Source organism: Leucopleurus acutus (assembly GCF_964270905.1).
Source record: "Leucopleurus acutus genome assembly, chromosome: 13".
In the NCBI taxonomy this organism is placed as follows: Eukaryota; Metazoa; Chordata; class Mammalia; order Artiodactyla; family Delphinidae; genus Leucopleurus; species Leucopleurus acutus.
The window spans coordinates 84,907,579-84,923,313 of record NC_139155.1 but is presented as its reverse complement, the minus strand read 5'-3'; the positions used below and the strand labels follow the sequence as shown (position 1 = coordinate 84,923,313).

The window sequence follows — 15,735 nt, the reverse complement described above, 5'->3', positions numbered from 1 at the left end:
GTCTGGTTTCAGACGTGGCTTGATGCAGAGTGCAAACAAGGTTGCCCGGATCTGTGATGGTTCCATGCACTGGCCGACCTGCCCCTCAGGGTGGCTACAGCCTTGCACACCCCACGTTCAAGGACAGCCACAGGCACTTCCCCTCTCTACCCCACAGTCCCAGCCGACTGGCTCCTTGGGGCTTGTTGGCTGTGATTGGGCTACGTACACATAGAGAGGAACGTTTCTTTCTTACTGTTTTTTTAAAAAATATTTATTTATTTGGCTGCATTGGGTCCTGGTTGCGGCACGTGGGATCTTTCGTTGCGGCGCGCGGGCTTCTCTCTAGTTGTGGTGTGCGGGCTCCAGAGCGCACAGGCTTAGCTGCCCCGCGGCATGTGGGATCTTAGTTCCCCAACCAGGGATCGAACCCACGTCCCCTGCTCTGGAAGGCGGATTCTTAACCACTGGACCACCAGGGAAGTCCCGAGAGGAACGTTTCTGATTGGCCAGGCCTAAGCCACATGCCTGCCTGTGGGGCTAGGGGTGGAGTTAACTCGGCCTGAACTCAAGAGCACAGGTGGTCCTATTCCTGAAGGATCAGGGAATGGTTCCGGATGACCCAGACGCCCCGCGTGTCCACTGCAGGGACCCTTCTAGGCCTGAACGTTTCTCTAGATGGGCTGTGCCTGGAAGTCTGGCTTGAAGTTCAGGGAGGACAGACCAGCTGTGTCTGGCCTCTAACCCGTGGTGTCCCCTGGCTCTGCAGAGTGCAGCAATGATGATGGAGAATGGGCCCATGAGCCTGAAGCTGATCATGACCTTGGCGTTCAGCACCCTTGGGGAACGTGCCTTCATGAACCGCACTGTCAGCGAGATCATGTGGGGCTATGAGGATCCCCTCATCCACCTCGTCAATAAGTACTTCCCAAACATGTTCCCCTTCAAGGGCAAGTTCGGGTTATTTGCTGAGGTAAGTGCGGCCCAGTGAGAAGTTCAGGGCCTCTGTCTTGTCCTCCACTGACACAGCCTGGGAACCGGTTACCAGCTCGCTTTTGGAGCTGGTTGGGGGCCCAGGAGCTGTGGGGTGTAAATTACAGAAAACTCTAACTCAAACCGGCTTAAGCAAAATAGAAAATTCATTGGCTTATATAATTGAAAACTCTAGGGGTGGTTTCAGATGCAGCTTGATCCAGGCGCAAATGATGTGACTGTTGCTGAAAGAAAGGGGCGTGGCTGCTGGGGAGGGAGGCGGGTCACAAATGTCAACTATAGCATTGCTCTGAGTTGCCTGCTTTTTCTTAACCTTGACCCCTGCTGACCTGGTAGGGTCAGTGATTGGGATCCTGAATCATGATCTGATGTAGAGGCAGATCCCTGACCTTGGCTCCCTCAACCACGAATTGTAAGCAGCCCCCTGAGTTGCTCCAGCTTCAGCCTCCTTTTGGGGCTCCGCTGATCTGGTGTTGGGGGCAGTGGGAGGGAGAAATCGTGATTCTGTTCTGGGCATGTGATAGCTGCTCAGTACATTTTTGACTAGGATGACAGGTTCTGGGTGTGTGGGTAAGTTGGCAAGTTTAAGGTAAGTGACATGATTCTTGTCAAAGCAAACTGTAAACTTGTAAATAAATGAAAGTTATTACCAACTGAGTAGCATGTTAAAACTTATTTTTGAGTATGTATAGTGGAAATCCCAAAATAACAGTCCAGCAGTGACTGTTCAGTGTTCCTGTGGTGGTTTCACACTCTTCAGGGATCTAGAATTCTTCTACTCCTCTGCTCTGCCCTCCTGAGGGTGTGGTTTCCATACTCAAGATTACCACATGGTCCAAGATGGCTGCTAGAGCACCAGCTATCACATCCACATTCTAGGCAACAGCAGGAAGTATGAAGTGGTGGGAGTTTTAGGGGCAGTCAGGGGAGTTGAGGACAAAACAGCATGTCCCAGCTGTTTCCCTCTTTAGGAGGGAGAAAAACAATTTCCACTTGCTTTCCATTGCCCAGAACTTAGTCATGTGGCCACACTTAGCTGCAAGGCAATCTGGAAAATGTTACCTTTTAGCTAGTGTGTTGATGCCCTGAGTAAGGTTCGGGTTTTGTTAGGAAGGAGAAAGGCGAGAATGGACTTCGGGTAGTGACTAGCAGTCTCTGATACACTTTGTCTATTATAACTATTGTGTTAGTATCCTTTTGGGTGAGCACTTATTAATAATAATAACAACAACAATAATAATAATAATAAAGCATTTTGAGTTCTTATTATTTCTCAGACACTGTGCTCAGCAGTTTTTACACATTAGCTCTTTTAATATTCTCAGTACCTCTTTGTAGAGGCTCCTGTTACTGTCCCCTTATATTGGCTAAAGTTTGGGTTCATGAAGCTCTAAATGGACGGGTGACAGAATACACAGATATTAGGAAGCCCGAGCAGGCTTTGAACTTGGGCCCTGCTGGCTTAACCAGTTAGTAATCGATGTAGCTATTCGGCCACTCAACACCCCCTATTGAGTTCCTAATGGGTGCTACACCTTACATTGTATGGCGTCCTCGGAAGGGTGCTTTCTAGATTCGACCCAGCAGTCACTCATTTCTTTGTACGCTTTGCATGTTTTTGCTCTGAATTAGAAAACTTTTTCTAAGAAATACCCTCAGAGTGCCAAAGCCTGTGCTTCCTGCCTAGAAAGTACTTGATAAACGTCAGGTCCTGTGTGCCTGTATGCTTCAGGATGTGCCAGGTTTAGCAGCCCCCAGATCTCAGTGGCTTAAAACAACAAAAGTTTATCTCTTGCTTATATGCCATGTCCAGTGCGGGTGGCCAGTGGGCCTCTGCTCTTTGTTGTCACTCAGGGACCCAGGCTGAGGGAGGCTCCAGCTGGACACACACTTCCCTGGTTTCTGTAGTAGCGACAGAAAGCACAGTGAAATTGCATGCACTGGCTCTCAAAGCTCCCACCTGGAAGTGACGAACCACTTCTCTCCTCATTGATCGTTTTCACTGATCAAAGAGGTCACGTGACCATGCTTTATTTTAATTTTGGGGGAGTAATGGGGTGACCCTACTATTCACCTAGGAGGAGAACCAGACTCTCCTAGAGTCTGGGAGGGAAGGTGGGACTCTTTCTAGGACGGATGCTGTCATCAGGGGAGTGTTCCTCCTAGAAAGCCCCCAAGTCTTCCTCCTCTTGACCCCCACGTGCTGGGGATGCAGCGGTGAACAAGATAACGAGGCCCCTGTCCTCCGGGTGAAGAGGGAGCCGCCTGTAACTAAGCGGGCTGGCTTGACCACTGGTCCCCGGGTCCTTTGCCTCCATCCTGGGGCTTAAAGGTGTCATTCTCTGCCGTTGTCTGCAGCTCAACAACTCTGATTCCGGGCTCTTCACCGTGTTCACGGGGGTCAAAAACTTCAGCAGGATCCACCTCGTGGACAAGTGGAACGGGGTCAGCAAGGTGAGGGCAAGAGCCGCTGGCCGTCCCGTACAGGGGCCGGGTAGGGATGGCAGGGGCTGCCAGGGCAGGCCACCCAGTGCACCTTCTTCCTCTTCAAACAGGGGTTTGGGATTGACATGTACACGCTGCTATATATAAAATAGATAACCAACAAAGACCTACTGTATAGCACAGGAAACGCTGCTCAATATCCTGTAATAACCTAAATGGGAAAAGAGTTTGAAAAAGAATACATACACGTATATGTATAACTGAATCACTTTGCTGTACACCTGAAACTAACACAGCATTGTTAATCAACTGTGCTCCAATTAACAACACAAAACAAAACACAAACAGGAGGGGGTTGCATCCGCAGGGAAGATGCTCTCAGAGCTGGGGATTTTACCTGTTTAAGGCTCAACTAGGACTTCCCTGGTGGTTCCAGTGGTTAAGACTCCGGGCTCCCACTGCAGGGGGCGCGGGTTCAATCCCTGGTCGGGGAAGTTCCACATGCCGCAAGATGCGGCTAAAAACCAAAACAAACAAACAAAAAATCCCCAAAATCTAGCTCGTTGTTCCAGGTGTGTGTGGGGGGCATAGACACCGATTATTTACATGTATGCTGGGAACAGAACTGTTTCTTTGATGCCTCACTAACGAGAATGCTCCAGATATTACACTGATGATATAACCATCCATTGCAGTAAAAGATTATTGAGTAAAAAAAAAAAATTACGCTAGAAACACAGGAAGACATTCGCATGAAAAAATAAAATAATAGCTATAAAGTGCACTTTGTACGACTTCACACATCCAGCCCCACTCCCACCTGAGTCACAGAGGAAACCCAGAGTTATCAGCGTTGGGTATATTCTTCCTGTCTATTTGTAGCGATTTGCACGTGTGTTTTGTTTTTTTTTTCCTCCTTGGAGCAAAGTGAAATCATCCTATGTGCATAGTTTTGCAACTTGCTTTTTTTACCTGGTGGCCTTTTGTTATCACGCACGAGAATGATTGTGCGGTGGTGGTGCTCACACCTTCCAAACGCTTATCTGCGTGATGGTGGCAAAGACCTGAGCGGGGGGGAACAGGTTATTCCCCATCAGTGCCCAGAGCGGCAGGGTTACCATTTGCAACCATTAGTAACCGTTCCGAATGGGCGCTACTGAAATTCTCTTTGGCTTGCTTTTTCAATATAAAAATGTACAGGGACTTCCCTGGAGGGCCATTGGTTAGGACTCTGTGCTTCCACTGCAGGGGGCCTGGGTTCGATCCCTGGTCGGGGAACTAAGATCCCGCAGGCGGCCAAAAAAAAAAAAAAATATATATATATATATAGATATAGATATATAAATGTACACATGCTTAAAAACCTTCTCCTAGGACAGAGGGGTAGAATGTGAGAAGTCTGTTTTCTTTCTGTGCAGGTCTCACTCCCCAGAGGCAACTACTCTTTTGAGATCTGGTAGCCACCATTATTATTTTAAATATTTTGCTTACTGGGCTACCTTCTAACCTGATCTGTTCTCAGAAAGTGTCCTTCCTCTCTGAGAGGTGAGGAGGTCAGTGTCCCCTGCTCACCGTGCTCCTTGGAGATGTGAGTGATGGGTCCATTTTACAGATGAAGTAACTGAGTCCCCAGCAAAGTTGCACATTCAGGGATCCATGGTTAGGGAGCGGGGAGCTGCAGTCGACAGTGTCTCTGGCTGTCTACACAGCCTGCTCACCTTGCACCAGGCTGTCTCTCCTAGGGGACAGGCTTCTGTCAAGTGGGTAGTGACATCCCCCAGAGCACATGGCCCGTGAAGTCGCAGCTCCAAGTCAGGTAGGAAATGCCCGAGAGCATTTCTTTACGAGGCCTTGCGTCCCCACAGGTCAACTTCTGGCATTCCGATCAGTGCAACATGATTAATGGGACTTCCGGGCAGATATGGGCGCCGTTTATGACTCCTGAATCCTCGCTGGAATTCTACAGCCCCGAGGCCTGCCGGTAATTGCCCTGACGTGGGACATTCTGGGCCTCCTGGGAAATCTGCCTTGTGGCCGTTCAGAGCAGAATCAAGCGGCTTGTGGTGTGAACTTGCAAAGCGCTCGTCTCTCTGTGTGTCCGGCGGCCTTTGGCGCCATCTTGAATTATCTCTGGTTGCACCATGAAGGGCAGACGCCAATCGCTGGTGCTTTTGCAAGGCCCAGAGAGAGGCTGCTGGCGGTTGTTGGAGCTCGGTCGTGGTGGGCAGGAAATGGGCAGGATTGCCAGGGACCGTGCCATAAGGCAAGCGATGGGCCCCCTGTGCTGTTTGCTCGGCTGCCCCAATTCCCCATTGGGTGCTGTGACATCTGGGTGCCTCTCCTGCAGCCCCTCCAGTCTCCAGAGTAGCAGCCTCGGAGATCAGCTTGGGGCTGAACAATGGCGGTGGCCCCGGCCGAGGGGTGAGACGAGACAGTGGCTCCTAGAGCTCTTCTCTGGGCGCTGTCCTGTCCTCGGCTTCTCTGTTCAGGCCACTCTGGAAAAACCCTTTGCTTGGGATCTCACTGATGTGAACTCTGACCCACCTGCCTCCCCAGCAAACCCTGATGGAACCCTGTCTGTGCGAGACACTGGGGTCCCCACAGAGACAAGATGGTTCCCTGGGAGTCATGTCCTGGCGGGGGACTCAGGCCCACGCACCCCAGGGGAGCGTCAGAGAGCGGAGGCGCTTTTGCTGTGTGTGTTCACTTCTTAAAATTAGGAATTTCAACCTAGAGGAAAGTTGTGAGAATGTGCAACTTTCTCTGCATCGCCTTCCCCGATTTCCCAGTGGTTTCTCTTTGCCCCTTCTGCTCTATCCTCATCCCACACTTCTCTCTTTCTCTCTCTCTCCTTCTGTATATTTTTCCTGGACCCTTTGAGAGTACATTGGACGCCTAAATACTTCAGTGGGTGTTTTCTAAAAATGACATTTTCTTACATAACCCCATCATGTCACCAAAATGAGGAAATTCAGCATTGACGTGATACTATTGTCTAAGCCAGCACTCTCCAGTAAAAATATAATTCAAGTCCCATCTGCAGTTTAAAACTTTCTAGTGGCCGCATTAAAGAAGAGTAGCGAGAAATAGGTGAAATTAATTTTAATGATGTTTTGTTGGACCCAGGAGATCCAAAATGGTATCATTTCACAATGTGTAAACAGATGTAAAATATTGAAGAGCTGTTTTCCATTGTTTGGGGGTATCAAGTCGTAGAAATGTGGAGTGCATTTGACACGTAGAGCTGCATCCTGACTTGGACAGGCCCTGTTTCAAGGGCTCTAAGGCCACGTGTGCTGAGTGGCCCCCGTGGACAGCACGGGTGGAGCAGTTCTGATCCACAGCCCATGTTCAAGGTTAGACGTGCCTTTGAGAAATACGGCAGGGTGAGCAGAAGAGGGAATAGGGTGTCAGCCACGTTGCTGCTGCCTACAGAGCTGACAGCCGCACCGTGACCTGAGTGAAGAACTGAGGTCTGATGTGGGGATGAGGGAGGAACGTTCCAGGCACCAGGAGTAGCAGATACAAAGGCCCTGGGGCAGGATGGAGCATGTGGGAGGAATACCACCTGTGGGGTGCAGTACAGGTAGGCAGGGGCTGGACCCTCTACAAGCTTGTGGGCCATGGTGAGGACATTAGATCTTATTCTAGATTAGACTGGAAGCAATTGCAGTTGTAAGTGGGGTCGCGATATAGTCTGTCCTTGTTTTAAAGCTCCGTCTGCTTGCGGAGAATGGATTGGCGCAGGCGGGGGAGGCAGGGAGACCCATAAGGGAGGTCATTGCAATTCGCCGGGCGAGAGACGGCGGCTGCTGGGACCCGGGGGGTGGCCGTGCCCGTGGGGCGTGGCTCAACTCGGGCCACCCACTTCCAGCCACCTCATTCTGGGGTGTCATCCTCCATCGTTTGTCCCCGCAGGTCCATGAAGCTCATCTACAAGGAGCAGGGGGTGTTCGAAGGCATCCCCACCTTTCGCTTCGTGGCTCCCAACACCTTATTTGCCAACGGGTCCGTCTACCCGCCCAATGAGGGCTTCTGCCCCTGCCGGGAGTCCGGAATTCAGAATGTCAGCACCTGCAGGTTCAGTATGTGTCATTCCCCACGGGAGGGCGGGAGGGTGTGGCCCGTGATGAGGGGCTTATCTGTCTATTTACTCCGTGGCCTCCATACTCTTGATAATCCCATTAGGCTGGAGATAAATAGGGCAGCAGAAAGATAACCAGAAAAAAAAATACGCTTTGGGTATATCAGTTGCTGTCGTCATAAATTCCCACAAACCTGGTGGTCTAGAACAGCACAAGTTTATGATCTTAAGCAGCTCCGTAGTTCAGGGGTCGGACACAGGCCTCTCCAGGCTAAGATCCAGGTGTCAGCGGGCTGTGTTCCTTTCTGGAGGTTGACGGGGACACTCCGTTTCTCTTGCCTTTCCCAGCTTCTAGAGGCCCCTAGAATCCCTTGCTCAGGTTTCCCTTCCTCTGTCTGCAAAACCAGCAACATCACAAGTCTTTGATCCCACTCCTGTGGTCACATCTCTTTTTCTGAAGCTCTTCTGCTTCCCTTGTCCAGTTTTAAGCGCCCTGGAGACTATATCAGGCCCACCTGGATAATTTAGGCCACTGCTCTCTATTTTTAGCGGATTAGCAGCCTTCATTCCTCCTGCGGCCTAATTCCCTTTGTCGTGTAACCTAACTTATTCACAGGTCCCGGGGATGAGGGTGCGGACATCTTTGGGAAGGGCATCGTTCTGCCTCCCAGGTCACGATAGGTGGCTTGAGAGGGAGGCTTCATGGGGAGGACCTTCCACCCCACCTGGGGAGGGAAGGAAGCTGGCAGCAGCCTGATGGTTCCGTGAACTCTTGTTCTGCAGTTGTGGGCTTGGATGCGGCCCCTGGCACTGGCACACTGTCCTCTGACATCGTCAGTGTTTTCCAGCTGTGTGCCAGTCCCCGAGACGGCCCCGCCTCACATGCTCAATTTGGACACTTGGATGTCAGCTCGATTTCCCTCTCCCAACCCTCATCCAGGTCGCCAGCAAGCCCCGTGCGCCCTGCCTGCATCCTTGCTTTCTTCCATTCCCCCGCCGCCTCGTGGTCCAGGGCCCTTCAGCTGGCCCTCCTCTTGCATTGTGGCCGCCCCGTGTACCATCCGTTTCCCAGACTGTCCAGTGCGGTCACCGCTGGCCTCGTGTGGTTATTTAAATTGAAATCGGGGACTGCCCTGGCGGGCCAGTGGTTAAGACTGCGCTTCCACCGCAGGGAGCACAGGTTCAATCCCTGGTCGGGGAACTAAGATCCTGCAGGCTGCACAGTGCGGCACACCCCCCCCCCACAAAAAAAAAAAAGATAAATTGAAATTGGTTTGAATGAAATCAAATTAAAGAGGCAGTGCGTTCCTTGCACCGGCCACATTTCAAATGATTCCCACCCACACGTGCCTAGTGACTGCCCTGTGGGACGTACAGTGACAAAAGAGAACATTTTCATCATCGTAGAAGGTTCTGTTGGACACTGTTCCAGCAAGCAGCCCAGGGGACCTTTCAAAATCTCGGATTGCCACCCAATCCTTTGCTTGAAATGTCTACTAGCGCCCCATGCGTGTAGAGCAAAATCCCTACAGAGGCCCCAGTGCCGTCAGGATCTGGCCTCTGCCAGTCTCTCTAATGTCATTTCTTCCCGTACTTTCCCCACTGATGTTCTTCAGCCCCGCCCCTTCTCCCTGTTTCTAGGGTATAGCTCGTTTGGTCCTGCCTCAGGGCCTTTGCATCAGCTGTTTCCCAGGCTGCTGTAGATCTGTGTGAATCACTCCCTTACCCGCTTCTGGTCTGTTCAAATGCCACCTCCTCCAGGAGGCCTGCTGATTTCCATCCTGAAGTTGCCCCCCTGCCCCGCCTCCCAGCTGCTCCTGTCGTTTCACCCTTGATTGTCCCCGAAATCACTGAGGGTGTCTTTTATTTCACTTATTGTCTGTCTCCTGTATTGGTTTGTAAATACTCCACGCAGGACTCTGTCCTTAGCTTCTAGAATTGGGCCCAGTATGTAGTGGGTGCTCACACAGTATGGGAACGTATGGATGTGTGGGTGTACCTTGCACTGAGGGAATTGAGGCTCGAGGCTAGGGTGTGAGACCCTAGCTGGTAGGACAAGAAGCCACGCCTTATCTTCCGAGGTCTCGCCTTCTGCGGCCCGTTTGGTTGGGACCACATTTCCAGCTGGAGATGGGAATTTGGGAGGGGTAGTTTGCTGCCGGGTTGGGAGGAAGGACTGCCATCAGGTTGGATGGTTTCCCCAAGTTCAGGCAGTGAGGTGCTCCGTGGGTGAAGGGTTTGGAGCTGGGGCCTGGAAGTGCCCACCTCTGTCGTGGCCTCTTCTGGCCCACCTGCCCTTGTTCCCTGTTCACTTCATTCTTTCTTCACTGGTGTTTACGGGAACTTCTGCTTGTAGGTGGGCTGACAGTGCAGACACCTGGTGGGCTGTGTGCTACACGATTGCCGTGGTAAGTGGCAGGTGCTACACCAGCCTGATTAGGCCTAAAAGGGTACTTCTTGGTTTACCTTTGCATTAGGCATAGCTCTAGAGCTCAGCTGTTGTCCGAAGCTGCCTTTCGCCATGTGCTAGCTCAGTGTTCCTCCAGACCGCTTTGTTGCGAGGCAGGCTCTCCCCTCCAGCCTCCAGGCTCACCTCCTCCCAGCTCTGGGTCCTGCAGAAAGGGGACAACTGGCTCCTCTTCACTCCAGCAAAAGTTCTAGAGTTTGCTCTGATTGGGCTGGCTTGCATCACACGACCAGCTGTGAACCAGTAAGTGGCCAAGGGTGGCCTATGCTGATTGGCCAGGCTGTGTCACATGCTCAGCCCCCGGCTCCAGTGGGTGGGGCCAGCACCCACGTGACAGGCGGCTGAAAATAGGGGAGGGGCTTCCTCGGGGTATAGGTTCCAGGAGAAAGAGTGGGTGCTGGACAGGCAGAAACTACATATCCGTCCACTGCCAAGGGCTAGGGATGAACATCGCACGGCCTCACCTTAGCACACGTGCCTAAAGAACTTCAGAAGTGCAAGGGAATTATGTACGTATTATACAAATAAACAGTTTTCTTTTACGGTGAAATAGACGTATATACAGGGAGATGACCAACTGACACGTGCACTTTGAAATTCCACCAAGTGATGGGGAAAGAGGACAGGAGTGACCCCTCCCCCCAGTCACTGGCCTGACTGCTGGCAGCACAGCTTTGCTTGCCTTTGGTGTTTATGTGAGCGGAATCCTAAAGCATATATTCCTTTTTCTCTACTTATGTCCTCTTTCGCCCACTTTTGCATTGGTGAGGTCCGTCCCCGTGGTTGAGGGTGCCCTCTTCCTTGCTATATAGTATTCCACGGTGGGACCACACCTCCATTTCCTCACCTCTTTTGCTCTTCATGGGCATCCGACGAGGTTCTGCTTGTGGACGGTTACCCCAGCGCTGCTAAGAACATTCTCTCATACATGTCTTTGGGGGCAACTGTGTCTGTATTTCTGTGGCATTTTATCTGAAGATAAGAAAGACCCACACATTTCCCTTGCTGGGCCTTGAGTAGTTCTCGGACCCAGAGAACTCTTCCTCCTCCAACCTCTGTGCTGTGTAGGGTCCTGAGGCATGCTCAGTGGAGGCCCTTAATCTGTGGTGATCCCGGGCCATTAGGTCTGCTTAGATGCTCCATAAAGCTATAAATGAATTACCATTTATTACTTGGGTGCTGTCTCTCAGTCTGTTTGGAAATAAAATAGAAAGAAACACATACATGCATGCATGCTATTAAAACACCAAGCAAGTTGGGCTTCCCTGGTGGTGCAGTGGTTGAGAATCTGCCTGCCGATGCAGGGGACATGGGTTCGAGCCCTGGTCTGGGAGGATCCCACATGCCGCGGAGCAACTAGGCCCGTGAGCCACAACTACTGAGCCTGCGCGTCTGGAGCCTGTGCTCCGCAACAAGAGAGGCCGCGACAGTGAGAGGCCCGCGCTCGCCGCAACTAGAGAAAGCCCTCGCACAGAAACGAAGACCCAACACAGCCAAAAAAAATAATAAATTAATTAATAAAAAAAACAACCAAGCAAGCTGAAGCAAGGGAAGGTGACGGCAAGTTGGTCCAGCCCGTGTCAGTCTCCCCCCAACCCTGCCACCCTGGCCTTGGAGGCAGGATGGGGCTTGTTTGAGATTCGCCGCCTGCAAGGGCCTGGCTCGGTGACTGCTTCCCTTACCGAGGGAGGGGGGCGGTCCTTGTGTTTGCTCTGTTGATCTCCTTTCACAGTGAGAGGGGAGAATGGGAAACAGGGTTTTCCAAATTGTGAAACATTGTCCCTGGTGGTGCCCAAGACTTCAAAGGTCCAAAGACGTAGCTTTAAATAACATTGACTTACGTGGTGAGAGAGGTCCTCTGCTTTCCATTCTCTCTCTGTCCTTCTGATCACTTCCAGAAGAAAGTACCTGTCTAACACTCGTCTGTCTTTCTTTTTGACAGAGAAAGAGAAAGTCTCAGGGTCCAAGTCTCACGTAGGTAACAGTCTCTCGTTAGAATCTGCAACATTCATTCATTCGCATTGTATTTATTCCTATATTTATTTTCTAATTCTGGCAAGTGTTTGCCAGTTATGCCTCAGATAGCAAGCTCGTCCTTGAAAATATAGCTGTTTATGTAGAGCAATAGCAGTTGCTTCAGAGAAGCACATTGTGTAACAGGGCAGGGGGCAGCTGAATACGGCAACACATCAAAGAGGTACTAGGATGAATAAATTAATGTTGAGAAGCATTAAGGCAATGAATGTAAAAGGACTCTGGGAAAAATGAAGTCAGACAGCAGTTAAATCTCAGCTTTTATTCCAAACCAGTGCTTGGCTTTGCTAAGAAAAGCAGAAAGAATCTAGACATTTGAGGTGCCAGACACACAGAAACAGGAATGCGGGTCACCTGGCTGGCAGCAGATGGGCTGCTGGTTTTAGGGAAGAAGACCTTGTGAGTTTTGTTTGTTTTTTCTTTCTTTTTTTCGTATCGAGGTGAAGTTCACTAATCCGCAATTAGCCTTTTTTTTTTTTTCTGTACGCGGGCCTCTCACTGCCGTGGCCTCTCCCGCTGCGGAGCACAGGCTCCGGACGCGCAGGCTCAGCGGCCATGGCTCACGGGCCCAGCCGCTCCGCGGCACGCGGGATCCTCCCGGACCGGGGCACGAACCCGTGTCCCCTGCATCGGCAGGCGGACTCTCAACCACTGCGCCACCAGGGCAGCCCCGCAATTAGTCATTTTAAAGTGCACAATTCAGTGACATTTAATACATTCAAAACGTTGTGCAGCCACCACCACAATCTAGTTCCAGAACATTCTCATCAACCCAAAAGGAGACCCCGTACCCATTTACACTCACTCCCCATCTCTGTGCCCCGGCCCCTGTCACCGCCAGTCTGCGTTCTGTCTCTGATGTGCCGGTTCTTGATCCTCGTCAGTTTTGAGAGAGGCTTATTCTTTTCCCCGTTGACTTGCTGTCCATCGGGCCTGTTGTATGTTGTCCTGAGCACACGAGCATGCATTGGCGTTTGCCTCGCTTGGTCAGTCGATGGAGAGCTTCAGCCTCGGGTGTCTGGGTGTGAATTTCCCACTCAGAGGGACCCAGGTCAGTCCCTGTTCTCACACGTTGGCGTCCCTCCCACAGACCAGCAGCTGGGAGAGAAGGAGCAAAACAGGTGTGTCTTCTCCCCTCCCGTGGACGTTAGGGAGACCTGGCTGCAGGTGTGCACACCTGAGCGTCTCTGATCATTGCCGTGTTGCCTGCAGAAGACAGTCCGGGCTGCTTGGCTTGGCGGTCCAGATGCCCCTCCTCTCACCCAAGTCCACGTCTTTCTGTCCTCAGCTGCCATCATTCCCCCCAGGCGCTGTCTGCTCCACAGGCGCCGCGCATTTTCCCACCTCCCTGCGTTGGCTTCTGCCATCCCTTCCACCTGGAACGCCATTGCCTCACCTTCTCTGTCTGGCATCTTTGAGCCGGCTTCTTCTCCTTCCTTTGATGTCTCCCGGCAGAAGCAGCAGCTCCTATGTTACCACTCCTGTGCCACCGAGCTTGTCCCCTGCTGGGTGGGTTCCAGTCCCTGGTGCCCCTTGGGCGCTTGGTAAATATTTGCAGACTGAACGAATTCTCTCTGTCTAGGTATTGTTGTTTGCATCTTGTCATCATCATGAGGGGGGTGCACTGCAGGCAGTGGCTGTGTTTCATCACCTACGCATCCCCTTGCCCAGCTCAGGGTGTGACAGGGGCAGGTCTCTGGATGTGCCAACATGCTGTCTTTGTCTGACATCCCCTCTTTGCCCCTCTGCCTTCTAGATGCACCCTTATTTCTCTCCCATCCTCACTTCTACAACGCTGACCCAGTCCTGGCAGAGGCAGTGTCTGGCCTCCACCCTAACCCAGAAGAGCATTCCTTGTTCCTGGACGTCCACCCGGTGAGCCCCTGCCTGTCAGCCTGTGGGTGGGTGTGGGGATTTCTGTTTGGTGCACACCTGGCTTTCTCCTCTCCCCGCTAGGCACCAAAATGTTCCAGTGTGGGGGTGATGGGAAGCCTGGATTTCTCTGGCAGTGATAGCTTCTAGGCTATCAAGCCTTCAAATTTTGCCCCGACTTCATAGTGCAAGGACTTTATCTCTTTATAAGGAAATTGTCTCTATAAAAGGATTATAAGAAAGTAAATTAATTAGGAATTATCAGCCTGCAAATTAGCCAGAGGCAGCCCTCTGCGCCAGCATACCGTAAAGATCTCTAGGTACGGACAAGAGCCTGGAACATCTTGTGGATAAACTGGGTTCTGGGGAATTTGTCCTGTGTGTTGTTTTGTCTGAGAACAGGGACCAGGAGGGTATCAGACCTGTACGTGTGGCCCTCCCGTGGGCATGTTTTTACCCAGTTGCTTCTTTTCTTAGTGTCTCCGTTCCCTGGAAATTTGCCCATTTGGACTCGGTGGCTTTTTATCATTGATTAAATAAATTCTGCGGGTTTCTGTTTCCTGAGTGGACATTTGTGGTCTCCCTCACAGGCCTTTTTGGAAGCTCTTCTACCCGGTGCTGTTTCCTGCTGTTTTCCTTGGTACTCCTCAGATTTTCTAAGCCGCTGACTCAATCCCCAGCCCCCAGCACTCCACCTTCTAGCTCTCTCTCTCTCTCTCTCTCTTTTTTTTTTTTCACTAAATATCCAGGCTGAGCCTTTCCTGGCGGTCCAGTGGTTAGGACTCCGTGCTTTCACTGCCGAGGGCACGGGTTCAATCCCTGGTCGGGGAACTAAAATCCCGCAAGCTGTGCGGCTCGGCCAAATTAAAAAAATAAACAAAATAAAATAAAATAAAATAAATAAAAATCCAGCTAGTGAAGTCAGCTATGACTGCACACACTTCACATTCACCAAATATTTATAGAATGCTCATTATGCTACAGGCATAATTCTAGATGCTTCCACCCACACCAACTCATTTAATTTTCACAATAATCTGAGAGGTGGGCATTGCTATTCCCATTTTACAGACGGGGAAACTGTAGCCCAAATAGGTTAAGTGCTACAGCTAGTAAATGGGATTCTTGCTCCATAAGGGAAAGGTCTGTTCTGTCTTGTTAATCGCTTGGATTCTAGTAGTTACCACAGAAGTACTAGTATCTCAGTAAATATGGGTTTGATTTACTGAGATATTAGTGCTTGAGAGTGAGTAAGGGATGAGGCCAAATTCAAACATAGGTCTTCTTGGTTTTTTTTTTTTTTGCGGTATGCGGGCCTCTCATCGTTGTGGCCTCTCCCGTTGCGGAGCACAGGCTCCGGACGTGCAGGCTTAGCAGCCATGGCTTGCGGGCCCAGCCGCTCTGCGGCATGTGGGATCTTCCCGGACCGGGGCACGAACCCGCGTCCCCTGCATCGGCAGGCGGACTCTCCACCACTGCGCCACCAGGGGAAGCCCCATATGTCTGTTTTTTAAAAAAATTAATATACTTTCATTTTTGTTTGTTTGGCTGTACCATGCGGCATATGGAATCTTAGTTCCCCGACCAGGGATCGAACCGGCACCCCCTGCAGTGGAAGTGCTGATTCTTAACCACTGGACCGCTAGGGAAGTCCTTACTTTGGTTTTTAGAATAGTTTTAGGCCTACAGAAAAACTGAGCAGAAAATACAGAGAGTTCCCAGACATCGTTTTCCCCGGCACGAAATTTGTCGCAGTCGATGAATGAACATTATTATTGACTATAGTCCATAGCTTACATTAGGCTTCATTCTGTGTCGATCAGGTTTATGGGTTTTGACAAATGCATCGTGACCTGTATCC

General features: G+C 51.0%; 1 protein-coding gene across 3 annotated transcripts in view; it reads left to right on the top strand.

Annotated features, from left to right (window-relative positions):
* Positions 1–15,735, top strand: part of SCARB1 (scavenger receptor class B member 1) — a 79,234-nt gene that overhangs the window by 48,122 nt on the left and 15,377 nt on the right. For all 3 annotated transcript variants that reach the window (XM_082853369.1, XM_082853368.1, XM_082853367.1), the window contains exons 4-8: positions 749–952; positions 3,331–3,426; positions 5,283–5,398; positions 7,336–7,502; positions 13,759–13,877. In XM_082853369.1, the coding sequence (XP_082709495.1) occupies positions 749–952; positions 3,331–3,426; positions 5,283–5,398; positions 7,336–7,502; positions 13,759–13,877 (702 nt within the window). The remainder of the gene's footprint in view (positions 1–748; positions 953–3,330; positions 3,427–5,282; positions 5,399–7,335; positions 7,503–13,758; positions 13,878–15,735) is intronic.